The sequence below is a fragment of the Rhinolophus hipposideros genome (genome assembly GCF_964194185.1).
Source record: "Rhinolophus hipposideros genome assembly, chromosome: 7".
NCBI lineage: Eukaryota > Metazoa > Chordata > Mammalia > Chiroptera > Rhinolophidae > Rhinolophus > Rhinolophus hipposideros.
Window position 1 is genome coordinate 19,225,954 of NC_138053.1, and position 24,661 is coordinate 19,250,614.

The window sequence follows — 24,661 nt, forward strand, 5'->3', positions numbered from 1 at the left end:
CTATCTCATTTATTATTACATCTCCAGCACCACAATGCTTTGATACGTATTTTTGAATGAAGTTCAGTAAGAATAGTAAACTTTTTGTTCCCAAGAAGCTAATAAAGATTTTCTTTTTAAAACTTTTAGAGATCCTGAACTTTCAGCTGTTTGTCGGAGGTCTGGTACATTAATATTATATCCAGGGGATGAAGCTGCTAATTTGGAAGAATTTATATTAGATTCTCCTGTTTATCCTTCTACAATCATCATCATTGATGGTACATGGAGCCAGGCTAAGGACATTTTCTATAAGAATTCCTTGTTCCGACTGCCCAAACAGGTAAACTCATATTTTAACCTAGACTAAATACAAATGTAGAATTTGTTGTATGTGTTATCTGTGAGGGGATAGACATACGTTTTTACGTATGGCTTTGATGGTATTTACATATGTGAATGTATATATAGATATGCATATGCTTGCGTGTGTGTGTTTGAGATAAATATGTAGAAAATTTAAAATTTGTCCTTCTTTCTCAATTCCCACTTTCAAATTTCACCATAGTTTGCTATATTAAGAGTCAGGCATTTAATCAGAGAAGTCTAAGGATTAATTATTTCTGTGTGTATTAATGTTTTCGTTCGGAACTGTTGTGTTTAATACTTTTATTTGGTAACTAAATTACCGTGTTCTTGTAAGGAATGACTGAATTTTTATGAAATACTTTTTTTTTCATTCAATATTATAATTGTATGGTTTGTCCTTCAATTTGTTGATGTAGTTAGTGATGATGATGATACATTTCCTGATATTGAACCATTCTGGTGTTGCTGAAGTGAACTCTACTTGGTCACATTATTAGGTTGGTGCAAAAGTAATTGTGGTTTTGCCTTTATTTTTAACCTTTTAAACTGCCATTACTTTTGCACCAACCTAATATATTATCCTTTTGTTATATTGCTGAAGCTTATATTTTATTTAATTGCATTGAATTACAGTTTATATAGTTTTTGTACTTTTATTATCATCAGGTTTGGATACTAAGATAATGTTAACTTCATTACATAAATAGGAAAGATTTTAATATTTTTCTATGTCCTGGATTAGTTTCAACAATATTAAAATTCATTGCTCCTTAAAAATTAGATGGAATTCACTGGCCAAACCCCCTGGTCCTGGTCTCTTTAAAAATGGTGACTTTTAAAAACTTCTTTCAAACTCTTTTTATGGAAACTATTCAAGCTTTTTAATTGTGTTTGTTTTAGTTTTTAATACCTTTTATCTTTTCTAGGGAATTATTTCTTTCTCCTGAGTTAAATTGGTTGCCATATACATGTATATTTTCATACATACTTATTTCAATTTTTTCTGAATGTGTCCTCTCTCTTTTCTAATATCTCTCTCTCTCTCTCTCTCTTTCTCTCTCTCTCTCTCTCTCACTCACACACACACACACACATTTTTTATTGAACAGATTCAAAAGAGATTTCTCTATTTGATTGCTTATATCTATAGTATTGTTATAATTTATAATTTGTTTTGATTCCTTTCTACCCATGGATTATCAATGAGTTCTTAATTCTCAATAACATTTTTGGTTACTTTTTTATTTCTGATTTTGTTTGATTGTGATAAAAGAACATTGCCTGCAATATTTTGAATAATATATGATGTGGATAAGTACATGGTCAATATTTGTACATGTTCTGTGATTATAAAGAATTCACATTCTCTATTTAGCAAAGAAAGTGTTTATATTTTTTTCAAAGTTTGTTGTTTTCATTTTTTGTACGTTTTTGTTTTTGGCATACTTGGGTTATTTGACACTTAAAAAGGCATATGAAAAGCTTCTGTTTATGTATTTTTTAATCAAGTCATCTCTGCATTTCCAATAGTTTTTGTGTTAAATATTTATCAACTCTGTTAGGTACATATAAGTCATGTACTTAGTGAAAAATAATAGTGAAACCTGATTCTGAGATTTAAAAGTCAAATTCTTTGTAGTTTAATTTCTTTTGACTGAAATGCAAACATGGTTTTTAGATGAGATTTGAATATGAAAAACAGTTGTAAAAAGTACTTATGTGTTGAATGCTTTTAATGGGCCAGTCCCAATTCCAAGTGCTTTACATGTATTGACTTGTTTTAACTTTCTCCAAATCCCATGAAGTAAGTATTGTTTTTAATCTTATATAGCAGATGAGGAAACTGAGGCACAGAGATGTTAGTTTGCTTTAGATCACATAAGTATTTCACAGTAGGGCTGTGATTTGAACCAATCTAGTTTAGAGCCAAAGCCCATGGTCTTAATCTAAGTATACCTGCTTCTAAAATGGAAAATTTCCATCCAGCATATTTACATATAGAACCTTTGTAGGTTTATCTAACTTCTTACATATTCCTTGTGTTCCACAAGAACCAATTCATAAAAAGCATGGATACTGTTAGATGGGGGTGTGTTACAGGTAAAATTTTATGTTCACATTGCATTTAGATATTGCCCAATATACAAAAAAAGTTTAAGGAAAGTGTTACATCTGTGAAACATTTTAATGCATATATTTGAATTTCTGTTTCTATTTTGTATGGATATGCTGTGTCTGTATCTCTTAATCTTTCATTTTATGTTAACTACATGACTACCACAGAAATGAAATACATAGTCACATTACACAGATTAAAAGCTACTTAAAATTTTATCACCACAATTATTTTATTCATTTAAATTGAGTAACAGATAATGAAATAGGTAAATTGAATAATTTCCCCAGTCCTACTATGCCATACATTTCTATCATCTTTTATTCTTTTTGTTTTTCCAAATCAGAAGCTAATATAAGTAGATATTTGTTTAACCTTGAAATAGATATCTTACAACTGTGAGATAAAAAAATATACTTAGAAGAAACATCAGATAGATTTCACTATGTGGGAGAAAATACCACCATAAACTAAAGTGAAAAGACATACAACTTTCTGGACAAGTATGAATCAGATAAAGGCATAATAAGCTTAAAAGTTCTTAAAATGAATAACATGTAAGTGAAAAATCTCAATTAAAAAATGGCTGTAGATATGAAAACAAAGTTCACAAAATAGAAAGTAAATGTATGTATAAAAATAATTATTTACCCGTGTAATTATATGGCAACAGATACTAAATTATAAACATTTACGCTGAAATAACTTCAAACTTACAGAGATTTTTAAGAATAATAAAAAGTCCTTCAGATACCCTTAGGTGTTAAGAGTATGTCATATTTGCCTTTTCAGTGTCTGTCTGTCTGTCTCTCTGTCAGTCTCTCTAATTATGTTTTTCTGAACCTTTTGAGAGTAAGGAATAGATATCCAAATTTTACTTTTTGAAGTTGAAATTTTGCTAGCTATAGTCCCATAAGATTGTCTTTTCCTAAATATTTTTTTCCTGAAGTAAAAAAAATAGTACTTTAAAACTGAACACAGTTTATAAAAACTCATGTTATATTCATATCTCTCGAGATAGTTTCATCTTAGGATACTTGGGAAATATCGATAATCTTAGAAATAATAATGTATATGGCTTTTTAGAGTGTCATACAGTATCCAGCCCAAATATGAGTATGGCTTGGTTAGATAAAATATATTTCTAGAAGTTGTTGCAAAAAACAATGAAATCTGTACATTTACTCTTTCATATATATATATATATACATATATATATATATACACATACACACACATACATACATATCTAACATATATATCTAACATGTGTATCTAACATATATCTAACATATATATGTATACATATCTCACAGATAAATAGGTAAGGTGAATCGAAAAAGAGATTCATTCTTAAAAGTAACTATAGACATATCTTTAGACATCTAAAAATTGTAAAATGATAACTGATAATTACAGTCAGTTCTGAACTACCTTCTATAAAACTAAAACGGTTTGCTTGTTTTTAAAATGTTTTTGAATTATTGAAAAATTTCCCATTTATTTGTGATGATTTTTAATTAGTAACCCTATTCCTCAGCTTTTCTGGAAAAATATTTTATTATATAACAGACTTTTCTAGGGACTTCCATAATGGATACAAATAAATGGTAAGTAACATGCCTCTTTCATGGTTAGTGACAGAAATCCAACTCAATATAACTCAAACAGAAAAGGAAGTATATAGGTCATGTAACTGAGGAGCTCAGAATGGGTAGGAATGGCTTCAGGATTGGCTGGATCTAGTTCTCAAACAGCTCTGTTTTTGAGGTTTGTGTCACTTTGTGTTGGTCTGATTTTCTCTTACTATGATTTGACTTACTCCTTTCTACTGGAAGAGGTCTGTGGGGAGCAGCAGATTAATCTCTTCTTGGTTTTATTTGTCTTAATAGAAAGATGATTTGTCTTTCCCAGAGTAGAATCCTGGATGGTCTTATTGTTGGGGTTGGGGGTGGATGGTGATCCCATTGCATCCCATTGTTGACAGCAGGACCACATGAATCAGGAAGAAATTCCTCAGAAGACGTGGGCTGTTTTTATCAGGATGATTTAAAATCATGGATGGGCCAACCAGAAACCATAGATAACTGCAGTCTACGACTAATCAGTTGTTTCCTTATAAAAGCATGCTTGTTTTATATATTTCTTGGTTCATTCAAAGTTAGTGCTCTATATAAATATTTAGTAATTCTCTCTTATAGTCTTGTTCACCAAGTGAAAAATAAAAACATAAAAGGAAAATATAGGTCAGTTCTTGTGTAAGTTTTCCAAATCTATAAATAATGTAGATTAAGTTAACTAGATGTTATTTCTAAATGTAATTAGTCATTTTTACCACCCCCTGAATATATATACACCCACATATCTTCTTTTTCCATGTATTTATCTTTGCTGTTACTCTTAGTTTAGTTAATCCATTCAATTTTTGTAATAGTATAAAAATTTTGCTCCATATACATTAGAGAAAATGGCATAAAAAAAACAAAAACCAGAATTAAAATTCAAACTATTGTTTTCTTTCCAAAAAAAAGTATATAGGTTTTTGTTTTCCAAATAAGCAAGTAGCCATATGTGAACTTCATACTTACCTAATTAGGAATGAAACAATTGTAATGCAAAGCCATTAACTTGGCCTCCTTTTAATCTGAATTTCTAATATATCCAGACCATTTGGCAGTGAATCTCCTCCCTCAGAGGAATTTCACACAGGGGACTCTTAACATTTGCTAGGAATAAATCCAAGGTGCATATGGAAATCTTTGTAGAGGCTCCTGGCTTTCTTAGAAACGTGTTTTCAGTGAATATTTGCATATCCTTGTTCTGCTGCCTGTAAAACTTCCACTTAAAGCTTAATTTCTCCCTTGATAAGCAGAGCACTGTTGGCAGCACTCACTGGCTAAGGCATTTTCGTGAAAACTTTTTCTTGTGTCTATGTAGAGCTTTTGCAGACTGGTTTATGTTACATATCTATTATGAGATTGAAATTTACCATTCTCCTTTTCATTTTTTTATTGAGATATAATTGACATATAACATTATTTTGGCTTTAGGTGTACAACATAATGACTTGATAATTGTATATATTGCAAAATGATCTGCACAATAAGTCTAGTTATCATCTGCCACCATACATAGTTACATTTTTTCTTGTGATGAGACTTTTAATTTTAAAATCTACTCTCTTAGCAACTTTGAAATATGCAATACAGTATTATTAGTTATAGTCACCATTCTGTACATTATGTCCCCGTAACTTATTTTAAAACTGCATGTTTGTCCCTTTTGCCTTCACTCATTTTGCCTACCTCCCCACCAACCTGTTCTCGGTATTTATGAGATTGCTTTTTTTTGGTTTTGTTTTTGGTTTATTTTTAGATTCCTGTTGTAAGTGGTATACAGTATTTGTCAGTCTTTGTCTGACTTATTTCACTTAGCACAGTGCCCTAAAGTTTCTTCCATGTTGTTGCAAATAGCAAAATTTTTCTTTTTATGATTGAGTAATATTCAGAGAGAGAGAGAGAGAGAGAGAGAGAGAGAGAGAGAGAGAGAGAGAGAGAGAGAATCATTTTCTTCATTTATTTATACATTCTATGGACACTTAGGTTGTTTCCATACCTTGGCTATTGTAAATAATGCTGCAATGAACATGGGAGTACAGATATCTTTTTGAGTTAGTGTTTTTGTTTTCTTTGGATTAGACTTTTAATTTTATCCAAAACTTGAGTTTTGTTTACTTCTTGTACCAGCATTGGGAGTTGGCTTACTTTTTAATGCCTTTATACCTTGAAAAGCAATTTTTTTAATTTAAATTTTTATTATTAGTTTCAATGTACAAAACAATGCAATAGACATTTCACCCCTCACAAAGTGATAACCCCCTCCCCCAGTCTCTTGCCCTGTTACATTGTATGTATTTATTACAATTCCATTGACTTTATTCCCTATGGGAGCAGAGTCATAGGAACATAGTGTATGTCCCTATAGACTCCATGTCCCGTGACTATATATATATTAAATTATAGTTGACGTACAATATTATTCAACTTTAGCTTCAGGTGTACAGTGTAGTGGTCAGGCATCTACACCGTCCACGAAATGGTCTCCCTAATAAGACATGTTCCCATCTGACACCCTACAAAATCTTTACAACATTATTGGTTAGATTCCTCAAACCGTCTTTCATATTGTAGTTACCAATTTATGCTGTCTAATCCCTTTCCCTTCTTCCTCATCCCCACCCCCCTCCCTTCTAGCAACCATCAGTTTTTCCTCTGTATCTCTGAGACTGTTTCTATATGGAAAAGATTCTGGAAAACTAGGGAATAATACAGCCTCATTGAGATTTAGATTCTGAATAGCCTGTTCTATTATACTTACTTTTGTTAAGTGAGTTTTGTACTCTACTTTCCAATTAATATGCTTTAAATTAGTGCCAGCAAAATAACTATTTGATGTCATGAAACTTCAGTGTTCTTGGGGCTCAGTGAGAAAGGTTGAATGTTAAATGTGGAATGCCAAAGGTTTACTGTAACAGTGATGAACTCTTGACTTCTGTTTCAAAGATTTTCCATGCTGTAGCATGTATCAATACTTCATTCTTTTTTATGGCTGAATAATATACTGTTATATGCATACGAGTATACTGCATTTTGTTTATCATTCATACATTGATGGACATTTGGTTTGTTTCCACTTTTTGGCTATTGTGAATAATGATGTTATAGATATTTGTGTGCAAGCTGTGTGGATACCTGTTTTCAGTTATTTTGGGTATATACCTAGGAGTGGAATTGTTGGGTCATTTAGTAACTCTATGTTTAACTTTTGAAGAATTGCCAAACTGTTTTCCAAAGTAGCTACATTGTTTTATATTTACATTTCCTTTAGCAATGTATGAATGATCCAATTTCTCCATATCCTGGCCAACACTAGTTACGTCCTTTTATTTAAAAAAAAGATTATGGCCATCCTAGTGGGTATGAAGTGGTATCTCATTGTGGTTTTGATTTGTGTTTCCCTAGTGAGTATTGATGTTGAGTGTCTTTTTATGTGCTTATTAGTCATTTGTATATCTTCTTTGGGGAAATAGCTTTTAACTTCTTTGCTGATTTTTAAATCTAGTTATTTTTCTTTTCATTGTTGAATTGCAAGTTCTCCGTAGAATAGCCCCTAATTAGATATATGACTTGCAAATATCTTCTTCCATTCTGTGGGTTGTGTTTTTACTTTCCTGATTGTGTTCTTTGATGAGATTATAATTTGGATGAAGTTCAATTTCTCTATTTCTTTTTCAGTTGTTTCTTGACTACTAGATGTTTTAATGCTCAGAGGAAAAGAAGTGAGGGGAAAAATATTGGAGACCCTGAATATAAATAAAGTCAAAGGAAAGTTTGGTGGGAGAAATGCAAGAAGTGCTTAAGATTCCCTGGGTACCAAATGCTATTAATAAAAATATTTTCAGAAGTGAAAAACTTGTTACTCAATTATTTGTTAATTTAATTTTCCAAATAATATTTTTTTACACTTTATTTATTTAGACATTCTATTATTTTATATTAATTTCAGGTGTACAGCATAATGATTAGACATTTATATAATTTAAGAAGTGCTGTCCCTGGCTAGTCTAGTACCCACCTGACACTATGCATAGTTATTACCATATTACTAACTATATTCCCTATGCTTTACAGCCCCATGAGTGTTTTGTAATTACCAATTTGTACTGCTTAATCTCTTTTTTTCACCCTGCCCCCAACCCTCCTCCCATCTATGAACTCAGTAAATCTGGTACCCATCTGACACCATGCATAGTTTTTAAAATATTATTGACTATAATCCTTATGCTATACCGTACATCCCGATGATTCCTGAGTAACAACCAATTTGTCCAAATAGTCTTACAGAGGTTATTATGTGTCAGTTACTTTTATAAATATAAGTATTATAAGTCATTTAATTGTGAGAACAATTTCATAAGGTAGGTATTTTTGTGATTTCCATTTTGTAGAAGCAGAAACCAAGTCACAGAGATGTTAAGTAACTTGTCCAAAGTCACATAGCTAGTAAGTAATAGAACTAGTAAAGAGTTCTAACACATATTTTTAAAGTTTCTGTATCAAATACGAAGTTGCTATTAAGAGGTTGAAAGACTAATCCCTAATCTTAATCACAGAGAAGGACGGAGAAGATACTGTGTGAAAGCACGGTGGGAATGGGTTAGGACTGGTTTGGAAAATTCTGCTGTAATTTGGGTAAGCATCTAATGCCATACCATTATATTTTTCAAGTGTTTTACTACATATTTTATGAACCTTTCTTAGGAGAAGTTAGAAATAGTTGCACTTTCCCACATCCAGGTAGTAATTATCACCTAACATAATTATAGTGTATATGTCAGTGAGATATTGAAAACTTTTATTATGGCCTGCATGTTTATAGCTTTTGGACAACTCATTAAATCCATGAATAGATATAATGTCATGAACGAAATACTCTACATTTGAAGAAGGAGAGGGAAACTGATGATTCCTGGTATGTGATTTAATATGGGGCGTGTTAACTATTGAAACAAGTCAGTGTTAAAAGTAAAAGTTAATAATCTCCTTTGCCTTTCTTCCAGGTAACCCCATAACTTTTTTTCCTTGCACTTCAAGTTTTTTAGAATTAAAAGTATGTTGCATTTGCTTCCTTTTTTTTTTTTTTTCTGTGCTTCTGTAAAATACAACAGTATATATTCACTTCCAAGGCATGTGCCCTATTCAGGCATCCTTTACCAAGGAGCTAGTGCTGTCTGCTCAAAAAGCTGTGTGTGTGAAGAAACACGAAAATAGTCACAGAGCATTGTTTCCCAATATTGAAGATTTAAATTCTGAGCTTTTTCTTTTTTTCTAATTAATTTGTTTTTTCAGTTGCAGTTGACAATAGTATATTAGTTTCAGGTGTACAGCATGGAGGTTAGACATTTTTATGACTTACGAAGTGACCCCCTCTCCCCATAAGGCTAGTTCCTACCTGGCATCACACATAGTTATTACCTGAGCTCTCAGGCTCATATATAAGGCTCGTAACAAGGGATTCCCAGAATATAATGATAGCTCGTCTGTGGTATTTTGTTACAGCAGCCTGAGCTGACTAAAACAGATTTCTATGAATTAACTTGGAGAAATGTCCCCACGAAAAGGAAAATGAGAATGCAGTGTATATTACATTGTCATTCAAAAAAGCTTTTTCAGTTTATTTTGCTCATTGTTAGGATTGGTGGCAACTTTCCAGGCTCCTTAGACAAAGAACTGGAAACAGGAAGAAGAGCCGTAGGTTGTCTTTCACTCTGTTAATTGTGTCTTTTGATGCACAAAAATTTTCCTGATAAATGAATGACAAAAACAATCACTCAGTAATAAAATAAATTGAAATTTTGATTTCTCGGAGTTTCTTGTTGATCTTTAGAAATACTTAGCAAGATAACTTTCCATAAAAGTTTGTTGCAACATTTTCTGTATATACCAAAGGAGAGAATGAGGTCGAAGTTCATTTGACAACTATCTGTCCTTGTTTTTCCTTTTCACATTCTTTTTTTATATTGGAGTATCTTCTACTTAATGGTAGATATGTAGTCTCTAACGGTAATTTTGAATTGTCCTTTATTATTTGCATTGTCCTGCTCACAGGGTAGTGAATTGGTCTATTCTGACATCTTTGACTTGTCATTAGTAACCCAATAAACACATCATCACATTTCCGTTGTTTGGCTCATTTTGATGTATAGGTGCCTATATGAATAATCACATGCTTATCTTTTCTTCCACGAAGCCTCTTAAAAAAATTTCATCCATCATTGTGTTGTATTTTTTTGAGAATGCATAATCCTCTTTTCTTCCTTCCTTTCTTTTTTAAATTAAAGTTTATTCGGGTGACAATAGTTAGTAAATAGTTCTGTATTACAGAACTGTATACTTGAAATATAGGTTTCCATCTATATATCACATTGTGTGTTCACCACCCACAGTCAGTTCTCCTTTCTTCACCATATATTTGTCCCTGTTTACCCTCTTCTGCGACCCCCCTCCCCCGTTACCCTCTGGTAACCACTAAACTGTTGTCTGTGTCTGCGAGTTTTTGTTTCTTCATTTATTTGTCTTGTTCCTTTGTTATTTTCAGTTTTATATCCCACATATCAGTGAAATCATATGATTCTTGACCTTTTCTGTCTGACTTATTTTGCTTAGCATAATAATCTCAAGATCCACCCATGTTGTCGCAAATGGTACTATTTCTTCTTGTGGCAGAATAGTTTTCCACTGTGTGTATATACCAGGTCTTGTTTATCCAGTCATCTATCAAAGGACACTTCGGTTGTTTCCATGTCTTGGCCACCATAAATCAAGCTGCAGTGAGCATCAGAGCACATATATCTTTACGGATAAATGTCCACTATTTATTTTTTTAACTGTCATGCTATAAACTGCACATGTCTGAAGTGTATGATTTGCCAAGTTTATGTAGCTTTGAAGCCATCACCACAATGAAGATAATAAAGATATATCCATCACTCGATTGTACCATTTTACGTTTCCACCAGTAATTTGTGAGAGATCCTGTTTCTTCATATCCTTGAAAACACTTGGTATTGTGAATTCTTTCTAACTTGAGCCTTTCTGATAGTTGGACAGGGATGTCTCTTGTGGCTTTAATTTGTATTTGCGTGATAATTAGTGAGACTGAACATCTTTTCATGTGCTTATTTGTCATCCATATATCTTCTTTGGTAAAGTGTACATCAAATCTTTTGCTCATTTTTATATTGGCTTATTTGTTTTCTTATTAATGAGTCTAAGAATTCTTTATAGATTTTGGATACATGTCCCTTATCAGGTATGTGATTTTATCCCAGTCTGTGGCTTATCTTTTCATCTTTATAGCGTTTTCTTTGGAAGTGCACAATTTCTTAATTTTGATGAAATCTAATTAATTAATTTTAAAATTCATATGTATGATTTTTATGATAAGGAATCTACCAGATAAGCCAGCTTATTTTCCCTTTATGCATGAAGGATGGGAAGAGCTAAAGATTTTATGGTTAAGCAAGGCAACTCATTAAATAACCAGAGTTTTTAGATATAGATTATTCACAGGACATTCTAAGATTTTTTGAATCCAGATGACTTGAGAGACTCCTTTGTTTCAAATAAACATTTGTAAGGATCGTTTTATCATAGAAAGTAGAAAAGGATGACTACAGTTGTAACTTAACACACAGCCTCTATACTAGACTTGTGGTTTTCTTGTGAATGTTATCTGGACAGGCCTTCTGACTCAGAATGTTCTGTCCTCTGCAGCTGTAAGAGAAAGAGACTGAGTATCTCATCTTTCTGAGATTCCTTTTATTAGCAATTGCTAATTTGGAAGGACTGTGTTCTCAAGCCAGAGAGTAGATCCTTGGAGAAAAGAGCAAGACTGAGAAACAATGTGAAATAAAAAAGGGAAAATTTATTTTAACAAAGCGAATGTGGGTGATAAATGTTTTGTTTTTAAAACATACGTAATATGTATATATATAAATGTGACACACATAAATGTTTACATGCACTCAAATATTTACAATCATGCAAACATATAACACAGTTGTTAACAGAGGTTAATTTATCTTTTGAGGTTTAAATAAAATTGTCTCATGTTTTTCATCAAATATGTGGTGGAAGTTTTCTGCAAAAAATATATGGTTACCTCTTGCTCTGAGTTGCTACTCCGCTGTACTCTTAACCTCCCATGAATGTTTTCTTTTCTCAGCTATCTATTCAGATGTGGAATTTTGCCCCTTTTCTACAATTTATATCACTCACAGAAAGCATTCATGTGTATATATAGTAGACTCTAATGCATGTTTGTATAGATGAAGTTGTGAGGTGGAGGAAGGATTGGAACAAGGTGAACTATTCAAAATTATATATTTAACAACTTTTTTCTTCACACACTCTCAGTTTTTGCTTTTTGTCATATTCCTTCATTCATATCCTCCGTCTCTCCCTCTCATAATAGCTATTTATTTGTTATCCCTTATTTTCTTCTCTTTTGCCTTTCAACTTGCCTCTACTTCTAAATTCAGGAGAGATTTAGATATGTTTTTGATTCACTGTTTCTTTATATATCTCATTTTGTGTAAGGTATTTTCATAAACACAGTCAGAACTTTTACTGTCAGCTGGTTGAAAAACAAACAAAAAATGTTTCATTTCTGTTATATAAATGCATGTTAAACAAATGAAGCCACATTTATACATATTACTCTGGAACTTGCTTTTTTTTTTATTGTACTTGACATTATATTGATCTTTTTTCTGTCAGTACAGTACATAAATACGATAATTCATTTAACCATTATTTTTAGTGGACATTTAGGGTGTTATTTCTATATTTTAGTGAACATCATCGAACACATGAGTTTTTGAACATGTGAGAATTTTTATTTGATTTCTAGAAGTGAATTTTGTGTCTAAAGGTAAGTATATTTTATATCTGGAAGGACACTGCCAGATCAGTCTCCACTAGCAGTCTGTGAAGGTATTTGTGGTCTCATACTCTCAACAGTCCTGATATTATATTATGTTATATTATATTATAATTTTATATTATGTTATTTTAATTTTTGCTAACATGGTGGTATTAAGTGGTATCTGATTATTGTTTCAAATGTCTTTTTAATCAAATTATCTGTTCTTTCTGTAAACCTAAATTTAATATAGACACTAAGAGTGATCATTAAAAGATGTTTATATTTAATGTTTTAAGAAAATGAAAGCAAAACAAGCAGAAGTATAAGAAGGAGGCTGTTTATTGCTCCTTAGTTAACATGGTGTACAATGTCCATCTCTCTCAAGTTATGTCGTTATATTTTTAAAAATAGAAGTATTACCAACATTCTTTGTACTTGTGAAAACACATTGATAATCCTTACCATTTGTAGCAATTTATAGTTTTAAAAACTGTTTAAAATTATTTTGTTTGCTTTCCAGAAAAATATTTTGGGCAATATTGTTGTCACTGTGTTGGAGAAATACTGACTGAGTTTGTATCATGTAGGACAGTAAACATTCGTAATAAAATTTTTGGTAAAAAAAAAGTATAGTTTTAGGATGTAGTGTTTTTACTATAATGATAATATTGAATATATTTTAATGACTAAGTTAAAACAAAGATTAATTAGTAATAAAATCTGGTATTGCTTATATGATATAATGTGTAGACGCACCCAGAAGATATAATATAATGTCAAATATATAGAAAGACCAGACAGTAATACAACGATCTATGTCAATGGCATAAAAGCATATCAGCAACTTTTTAATGATTTATGAGCTTAGAGCATCTGGTCCTTTGATATCATTAACAACTTTGCATGCAGTCCAAATCTTAAGATCCATATGGCAATCATTTGTGTATACATGATAGAAGACATCTCACAAATTATTGTAGATTTATGAGTTCTAGCAGGTATTAAGTCTGCTTTTCCCAAATGGATGCTTGCAGAGGTGATTGTGATTGAAAAAAATGTAATTCTTGTTTTCACCCTCTGCACTGATCAGAAGAAACATTTTAAATATGTATAGTCTCTAAGTGTGAATAAGACTCATTGAGATAAGTATGTTGAAGAAAAATTATGATAAATGGATGTAACTATAAATTTAACTGTAAATATTCAGTTTCACTTGAAGAGGTTGTTCTTTGGTTTACAGAAACCTGGGTACTCTTACCAGTTTGATATACAGAGGGTGCCCAAAAAAATGTATACACATTTTAAGAAAGGAAAACTGTATTAAGATTGTAATACTCAATATATACCGATAACAAAAGTTGAATACAAGTCATTTTTTTTGGCACTCCCGGTATTTTTAAGTATAAATGGATTATAGTTGTCATATATTCACATGCTTTATCATTTTAGTTATACATATGTATCTACTTATATTTCATTCATTCCATAAATATTTATTGGGTTCCGACTATGTTTTAGGTACTATTCAACACAAAAGACATATTTTCTTTTTGCCTTTGAACATTTAATAACTGATATTTCAAATAGCAGATTTGAAGCTCTCCACTATTCAACACTTCAAGTTAAATAATTTCATTTTCATCAATTATTTTGTTTCTCATAGGATCACTAGATACAGTGATAATATATTGATATAGCATAAAGTGAGAAAAGTTATTGTTATGTGATAATATAGACACATTATTAGAATACATTTAATAGTAATTTGCCAAAACATAGAAACAAGAGAAAGGAGTTAAGTATGAATCATTCAGAAGAACTTCATATCACAGTGAACCATCTGATTTAATTTTGAGTTTAGCTTGGGTTAAAAATAAAAACTCCAAATTAAGTCATTGTGATCTCCTGATAATCTGAGTTGATAATCTATGGACAGTTAGGACACACTTAGAGAACTTCTCTAATTTATGTTGACAGGTCTCAGACACAACCTACAGCCCACTGTAATTCTTAACTAGATACAATAGATCTCTTTTGTTTAAACTCACATGGTATACCCCAATATGTTGTATACCAATATATAGCATTTTCTTCAACTACATGAATGGTATGACTTAGGCAACATAGTAAGCATTAGAGGAAATATAATCAGAGGCATTCTGATCTCTTTGTTTTAATTTGATTCTCAGCAAAAGTAAAATTGTTGAAAACTGACCTGAAAAAGTCGAGAACCATGTAACTTCACTCATATGTGCGGTATAAAACTGAAAGCAACAAAGGAACAAGACAAATAAAGAAACAAAAACTCATAGACAGAGACAACAATTTAGTGATTACCAGAGAGTAAGGGGGGAGGGAGGTGGTAGAAGGTAAAGGGGTCAAATGTATGGTGATGGAAGGACAACTGACTCTGGGTGGTGAACACACAATGTGATATATAGATGATGTATTAAAGAATTATACACTTGAAATATGTAACTTTACTAACCATTGTCACCCCATAAATTTAATTTAAAAAATTAGAAAAAAACAAACAAAAAACTGAACTGGTCAGGGCCTTCCAGATGCCTCCGTCCCAGAGCTACCCCATGCCCAGCCATGGTCAACCCCACCATGTTTTTCGACAAGGCTTGGATAGCGAGCCCTTGGGCTACCTGCTTCTCTCCTTTGAGCTGTTTGCAGGCAAAGTTCCAAAAAAAGCAGAAAACTTTTGTGCTCTGGGCACTGGGGAGAAAGAATTTGGTTATAAAGATTCCTGCTTTCACAGAATTGTCCAGGGACTGACGTGCCAGGGTAGTGACTTCATTCACCATACTGGCATGCGCAGCAAGTCCATTTAGGGAGAGGTTTGATGATAAGAATTTCATCCTGAAGCTTAGGATCCTGGCATCTTGTCCATGGCAAATGCTGGACCCGACACAAACGGTTCCCAGTTTTTCACCTGCACTGCCAAGATTGAGTGGTTGGATGGCAAGCATATATTTTATATATATATATATATATATATATATATATATATATATATATATATATATATATATATATATATATATATTTATGTTAAACTTCAAGAAGAAGTTTATGTATACAGTTAATTCTTGTTATTTGTGATATGTTATATAAAGTTGCTGTTAACACTGAGTAGTGAATATTGAGCCATCACCCCTAGGGGAAATAAAGGATTAGTTTCCTGTAAGCCTCAGGTCATAACAGTTTTGTCAGTCAATCAATACATAACCTTGTTTTATGTGAGTTTCTATTTACAGACACTTTATTTAATACATATCATCGATTCATTAACTGAACTCATGGCCAACAGCCTTATGTAATTCACGCCTGAATGAAGGTTATCTGGCATACATATTTTCTTCATCATGCATATCTCGGCCTTTTTGTCAGGACAGCACTTCAACACCTTGTTGGGACTATTTAAAATAGTGATATTACCAACAAAAAGCACAAAAATGCACAAAATGGGCACTAAATACACTGAGGAGAGGATACTTGTTTATAGTATGAGAATTGTAAAAGGTGGCAGAGTGTCACTGTGTGCTACCTCAGCTAGGAATGTGTGCATTGGACAACTCAAATTGCTTATTCTTAGGTAAGCATGTTTGCAAGTGACTGTGACACCTAGAGTACTGGTTTTGGAGGTAAAAGTTAATTTTAATGAGTAGGTGAATTCACAAATACAGTTATATACTTAAGTCAGTATTTCTAGTTCGAGTAGGCAGTGGAGCTAAGGATAACTTTCCCCCCTTAAGCTAAATGCTTTTTAATGATAATTTTTGTGATTAAAATTAGAGCAGTTCTTGAGTAACAATTTTGTAAATATTTTTTTGCAGCAGATTAGAGGTGTTTTTTTGGGGGAAAATTTAATTTTTTTGAAATTCAGTATTAATTTATATTAACGTCAGGTGTACAGAATAGTGGTTAGGCATTTATATAATTTAAGAAGTGATCCCCCTGACTAGTCTAGCACCCACCTGGCACTATATATAGTTATTACCATGTCTTTAACAATATTCCCTGTGGTGTACTTTTACATCCCCATGACTATTTTGTAACTACCAATTTGTACTTCTTAATCCCTTCACCATTTTTACCCTGCCCCCAATCCCTCTCCCATCTATCACCCCAATAAATCTAGTACCCATCTGACACTACATTTATTACAACATTATTGACTATCATTTTTATGCTATACCCCACATCCTCATGACCACTGTGTAACAACCAATGTATACTTCTTAATACCTTCTCCTTTTTCACTCATCTCCAACCTTGCTCCTATCGGACAACCATCAAAATGTTCTCTGTATCTATGAATTTGTTTCCGTTTTGTTTGTTCTTTTATTTGTTCTGTAGATTCCACATATGAGATCACATTACATTCGTCTTTCTCATCTGTCACTGCACTCAGCACAATGCCCTCCAGGTCCATCAATGCTGCCGTATATAACAAGAACCCATTTCCTTCCAGGGCCAAGCAACATTCCATTGTATATATGTACCAACTCTTCTTTATCCATTCATCCATTGACAGACACCCAGGCTGCCTGCACATCTTGGCCAGTGTAGATAATGCTGTAATGAACATATGGATGCACGTGTCCCCTCAAAGTAACATTTTGGTTTTTTTCAGATAAATAACCAGAAGTCAGATTACTGGGTCCTTCTTTGTTATAGCCTTTGTTTAAAGTCTATTTTGTCAGGTATAAGTATTGCTACCACAGAGCTGTTTTGTTTTGTTTTTTTAATTTCCATTTTCATGAAATATCTTTTTCTTCATATCTTTATTTTTTTAAATTAAAATTTATTGGAGTGATAATGGTTAGTAAAATTACATAGGTTTCAAGAGTACAATTCTGTAATACATCATCTATATATCACATTGTGTGCTCATGACCCAGAGTCAGTTCTCCTTCCATCCATATCTTTACTTTCAGTCTGTGTGTGTCTTTTGATCTGAAGTGAGTCTTTTGTAGGCAGCATATGTAAGTGTCTTGGTTTCTTACCCATCTTTTGATTGGAGCACTTAATCCACTTACATTTAAAGTAATTGTTGATAGATATGCAGCTATTGCCCTTTTATTATTTATATTTTTGATCCTTTATTTATTTTTTTTTTATAGAAGTCCCTCTAAGATTTCTTATAATACTGGCTTGGTGGTGATGAAGTCCTTTAGTTTTTTCTTGTCTGGGAAGCTCTGTATCTGTCCTTCAATTCTAAATGATAACTCTGCTGGGTAGGTAATTTTGCTTGTAGGCCTTGCTTTTCATCACTGAATATTTCGTGCCAGTGTCTTCTGGCTTGCAAAGTTTCTGCTGAGAAATGAGCTGACAATCTTATGGGAGCTCCCTTGTAGGTCACTAACTGCTTTTCTCTTGCTGCTTTTAAGATTCTTTCTTTGTCTTTAACCTTTGGCATTTTAATTTACTTGTCTTGGTGTGGGCCCCTTTGGGTTCATCTTGTTTGGGACTCTCTGTGCTGTCTGGACTGTATATCTATTTCCTTCACTAGGTTAGGGACATTTTCTGTCATTATTTCTTCAAATAAGTTTCAATTTCTTGTTCTCTGTCTTCTCCTTCTGGTACCATTACGATGTGAATGTTGGTATACTTGATGTTGTCTCAGAGGCCCCTTAAACTATCCTCATTGTTTTGGTTATTTTTTCTTTTTGCTGTTCTGTTTGAGTATTTTCTGCCACCTAATCTTATACATCTAATTTGCTGTTGATTTCCTCTAATGTATTCTTCATTTCAGTTATTGTATTCTTTATTTCTGACTTTTTTTCCATGTTTTCTAATCCCTTTTTTATGTTTCTTCTCTCTTTGTTGAAGTTCTGAGATCATTGAGCATACTTATAATCAGTGTTTTGAACTCTGCTTCTGGCAGTTTGCTTGTCTCCATTTTGTGTAGTTCTTTTCCTGGAACATTGTTCTGTTATTTTATTTGGGGCATGCTTTTTGGCTCCCCATTTTGGCTGCCTCCCTTTGTTTGTTTCTATGCATTAGGTAGAGCTGCTATTTCTCCAAGTATTACTATAGTGGCCTTACGTAGTAGGTATCCTGTGGGGCTCAATGGTGCAGTCTTCCTGGTCACCTGAGCTGGACACTCCTTTTTAAACTCCCTTGTGTGGGTTGTGTGTGCTTTTTATGTTGTAGTTGAGTCTTGGTTGCTATTTGCATGTCAATGGGAGGGATTGACCCTCAGGCTCATTGGTTGTGAGTGCTGGCTCTGACTACCTTGAAGTAGCTTTTATGCGGGGGCTGACCCTATGGAGCAGGATTCTCTTTAGCAGAGCTCTCGTGCCTGCAGTGTGTCCTTTGTGTGCGTTGTCCCCAGAGGCGGCTGGGTGTTGCTCTGGCTTGGCCCAAAGCTGGCCACTGGGTGCTCCAGCCTGAGGGTCCCCACTCCAAGGGGAGGGGCCCCACTGCAGGCCTAGTTCAGCTGCAGCCTGTGCCCTTACCGGGCATATGCCACAAAGCAGTCTGCAGATGGCCATCACCTACGCTGGGCATGTAGTTGCCTCGAGAGGCCATGTTGCCAACCAAGGCTGGCTGTCACTAGTGCCGGGCATAAGTCTTCTCCACAAGAAGTATGGGACACACTGAAGCCAGATGTTGCTTGTTTGGTTTTTGTGAATATTTGTGAGATTTTAGGAAAGTCTGAAGCATGAGCCAAGATAAGCTGTTTATAAGAAAAGCCAGCGCAAATTGCTTGAGTGGGCCCGAAAGTTGCATGGGGTGGGGTCTTGGAATCAGGGAGAATAAATGGTGTTAGCCAGGTTGATGGAGACTTAGATATGGCAGCCGCCTGTGTCTGCACACCTGGAATGGGAAGTCTCAACAAAGAAACAATGGTATCTGTCAGGGAGAAAACGGCTCCTTTAGCCCTCTCTTAGAATCCAGACATTTCAGTTCCTCCCGCTATGTCCCCATTGCCCTTTATCTGCATCCCCAGCACTGGAGCTCTGAGTGAGTGACTCGTCCAGTGAGGAAGTCCCTGTGTGGGTTGTTGAAGAGGAGCTCCTGGGACTGCAGCTGCCCTCTGTCTCATTCAGCCACAATCTTCACTGGTTTTCACAGCCAGAAGTTGTGGAGACTTCTCTTCCCAGCACTGAAACCCTGGGCTGGGGAACCTGGTGTAGGGCAAGGATCCCCTAACTCCTCTATGGGGGACTTCCACAGCCAAGATCTCCTTCCTGCTTTTTAATTATCACATGCGGGTGTAGGACTAGCCTGTTCCATGTCTCTGCCCCTCCTACCAGTCTCGAGGTGGCTTCTTAGTTGTAGGGCTTTGGTTCAGCTAGACTTCAGGAGATTCTCAGTGATGGTTATTCTGTAGTTGTAATTTTGATATGGTCGTGACAGGAGGTAAACACGTTTATCTACTCTGCCATCTTGAGAGGCTCTCTTCAGTTCTACCGATCTCTGCTTTTCCTTTTACTGATAACACACTGTCCTGAATACTGTAGCTTTATAATCCATCTTAAAATTGGGTATTATAAGCCATTCAGCTTTGTTCTTTTTAAAAATTGATTTGACTAATTCTCAAGCATTTGCATTTTCATGTAAGTTTTATAATCCTCTTTTCAGTTTATATAAAACACCTGTTGTAATTTTGATTCAGGTTGCATTAAATCAATTTTGGAAGAACTGACATCTTAACAAAATTGAGTCTTCCAATCCATGAATATGAACATGCTATATTTTAAAATTTATTTTTCTTTCTTAATCTGTTTTAGCAAGTTTATGGTTTTCACTGTTTAGGTCTTTCATATATTTTGTTAAATCTGTCTTGCTGTGTATTTAATGTTTTGTGATGCTATTATAATGACACTGTATTTTGATTTAGTTTTCTAATTGTTGCTAATATAGAGAAATATAATTCAATTTTGTTTATTAACCTTGTTTTCCAGAGATCTTTCTAAATTAACGTATTATTTGCAGGAAGGTTTTAATAGATTTCTTAGGTGTTTTTTTTTTTTGAAACTTATATGATCATATAAGTCATTTTTAGATGGTATGATAGTAAAAGATATTATTTTTATTGTGGAAATTTTTTTAGAAAAAATATATTTTATAGAGAAAGGAAAGGTTTTACATTAAGCCACCCTACAATAGCCACCCTGCTCAAAGGATATATGAAGTTTCCCACGATTCCAAAGATCCATTGATTCAAAATTTGGAAAATTGCAGGTACTTGTATTTAGCTTTAGATGTCATATGATAAAAGAGACACAGCACAGTAATAGTTTGGGTAAAAAACACTTTGGGTAAACTCAAATATAGGAAGAAAGGTTGTTGATTTGTAACCTAAAAAATTGAACTCAGGCATAGATATTTTTTGAATATTTCAAATCTAACAAAGAATAATTTCAGCTAAATATGAAAAAATCAGTTTATTTCATATGGACAGTGCTACTGCGATTGTAGGTCAAAAATTCAGATATTTGAATATTTAAGCAGGAAATGATATTTTATTTATTTCATTTCATCATATGATACTTATTAAAATATTTGTGCCTTGGTTTTCTCATCTCTCTAAAAAGTGTCATGTATACAATTGTTAAAAATGATTCTGTATATATGTACAAATACTATGAATTTTCATTGGCTAATAGTGGAACTATTGAAAGAAATAGACGACAGTGAATTTAATCATTTTGTGTTACTCACCAGTCCTTGATGGTTTTATATAGAAGTATTTTACAAAGATTTTCTGTACTGTTAAAGTCAAAATGTTTGCCAAGTGTACAACAATCAAAAACAATAACAAAAAATGGCATTGTGATTTAAGTTTTTTCATCATTGTCATAGTTTATACGAATTGGGTAAATTTGAAGCTCTAGAAAACCACAAGAACAAATTGAGGAATGCTTTATCGATATTGATAAATTTAAAGTTACTTTTCAATTTATGCAATACCCCTTTGAATTTGGCATTAATAGAACTGAATCGACACAAGATTTAGTGAATTTGCTCACTAGACAGTCATAGGTTTTAAACTGAGATATGCTTTTGCTGCTGAGTTAAAGCAGAGATTTTAAAAAGATGAACCAGTTTTGTCAATGTGAATGCAAATGTTGAATGGATGTATTTATATGACACATAAATGTGTTATTGGAGAACTTTGAGTATGTTTGAAACAACTTAGATATGGGAACTACTTTTTAAACTTACTGAACCTAAATACCAATTCAATATTTATGATTAAAATTTAGCCTCCTACTTAAGATGTTCTATATGTATGAAATATATAATGGCTTTAGTTTTAAGAAAAGAATATAAAATCTCAGTAATTTTTATACTTATTACACGTTAAAATATTTTTTTTATTTTGGATATTTTTGGTTAAATACAATATATTATTAAAATTAATTTTACTTTTATGTTTTTCTTTTAAAATGTGGCTACTAGAAAATTTAATGTTACATATTTAGGTTGTAAGATATTTTTATTGGACAGCAGTGAGGTAGATTATTGTCTTGCTTGCATAAAAGTTTGTGGTAGTTTTTTTGGTGCTTGAGGGTAAGAGAAGTTTGAACTAAGGGTGAGTTTGGTTTTAATTCAGTCACTAGTAATTCTTGTTTATCCTGGTCACTTGAACTACTCTGTAAGTCAGGTTTATAATGCATTTTATTTATTAAATATTAATGCCTTGATCCAATGGATCTTAATGTGTTGTGGTTGTATGTAAGCATCTACTAACATGAAATAAATTGGTGTTTGTACATGTTAATACTATAACTTCTATAGAGCCATATTGTGCTACTCATGGTGTTTAAGCTTCTAATTACTTGCATTCCTTCAGAGGAGCGCATTATTCAGAAATGTTTTGCATTGCCACAATTGAGAGTACATACACACTGTGAGTGGCAGTGTATGCACTGTAGACTTTCTTGCAACAGCTGTCACAGTTGGCAAAGGTAACACTGGAGAAGTACTGCATTAAATTGGCCCAGTGGACACAATTAATTCAGAGAAAGAAGAGCTATTTGCATAGCAGGCATGCTTGGTATAGTTTGGCATCTGGTATGATTTTGTGTGCCTCAATTACAGGGCATGGTGGATAAAACAGCCTCTGGGAAGTAATGTGGAACAGATGGCTGAAATATACTTTATCTTCCAATGCATTGCTATACTAATAACGAAAATAATTTTTAAAATTAGGATAATTTTGTTTAAATTTGGAAAGCATCCTGAATACAAATGGAAAAATTTAGCCAAATTTTAGTCAGAAGAAAGAAGACATATTTAAAAAAATCTTTTTTGTCTAAGGGTTACTAATGAAATCTCATTGTTGAGAAAATTGTTATATAAATATGGAAGAATTTTTCACTGGGCAGAATTTCACATTTAGCCCTCTGCATGGTTTTGCTCTGTTTTTAAAATCTGCTTAATAATGAATTATATACATTTTAAAACCATTTTTTATCTATGCATTTATTTGACTCCTGAATTAGAGAGGAATTCATGTAATTAGGGTACAAAACTTGCGAAATAAGGATTTTACATTTTGGTGACTTGGTTCAGTTTTAGGATTGCATTCTTTCTAAAAGTAAGTCCACCAGTTTTCAAACATACATAGAAATTTAAGTGAATTAATTCAATGTCTAAGAACTTTAGCGTTTATAAAATGTGAATTACTGAGGAGTATATAGAAGCCTAGCTTCTTAGAACTTAATTATAGTTAGTGTAATGAAATGTGCAGGGCAAAGTGTATGGACCAGGGGCTGAGATCGGACTGCCTGGCTTCATACCTGTCTCCACTACTTTGCTGCTGTTTCGTACGGTTAACTTTCTCCTCTTAGAGTCCTCATTTGGAAAATGGCCAGTTTAACTAGAAATAATGGTAGCATGTACTTAATAGATGGTTGTGACATTTAAATGAGATAATATTTTATTTATTTATTTATTTATTTATTTATTTATTTATTTATTTATTTATTTAAAGGAGGGCACAGCTCACAGTGGCCCATGTGGGGATCGACAACCTTGGTGTTAGTTATTAACACCACGCTACAACCAACTGAGCTAACTGGCCACCCCCTTAATTACTTTCATTTATCTCAATAACTAAATAATGGTTGAAAAGCTCAATTTTTTTTACTTTAATAGTTTATAAAACTAATATATTCAGGGGGTGAAAATTCAAAAGACGAGAGTATACAGTGAAAAGTGTTCCTCCCACCTCTATACACCATGTTCTCAGTTCCCCTTCTCAGAGGTGACCAACATATCAAGATTTTTGTGTATTTTTCTAGATTTATTTTATTTGTATACAACTAAATATATAAATATATTCCCCTTTCATAGATATGTGGTGGATGCCTGCTGTTCTGCTCCTTGCTTTTTTCATTTAACAAGTGTCTAGACTATCCTCAAGATAGCGCTTCACCATTTTCAAAATGAAGAAATTAAATCCCTGAGTGGTAATGAGTATATACCCCCTATCTCTGGTCTTTTTACTCCCATCCTTATCTCTTTACTATACCAGATTGGAGTGTAATTCCACCATGTTTAAAATTTTGGAAACAATTAGTCAGCCCCAGTTTAGTTCTTGGAGATATCATAGACACTTGGTATTTCCTTTAACATTGTATTCTAGGACCTGTTCTGTATGTGTATATAAAGAGCTTCCTCATTCATTTTCAGCTGCTTTTTATTTCATTTATGGATGTTCTGTAACTTATTGTTTGA

The 24,661-nt window shown here is 33.1% G+C and overlaps 1 protein-coding gene across 2 annotated transcripts in view; it reads left to right on the forward strand.

Moving 5' to 3' along the window:
• Positions 1-24,661, forward strand: part of DTWD2 (DTW domain containing 2) — a 120,505-nt gene that overhangs the window by 51,683 nt on the left and 44,161 nt on the right. For both annotated transcript variants that reach the window (XM_081052870.1, XM_081052871.1), the window contains exon 4: positions 130-322. In XM_081052870.1, coding sequence (XP_080908996.1) covers positions 130-322 — 193 coding nt within the window. The remainder of the gene's footprint in view (positions 1-129; positions 323-24,661) is intronic.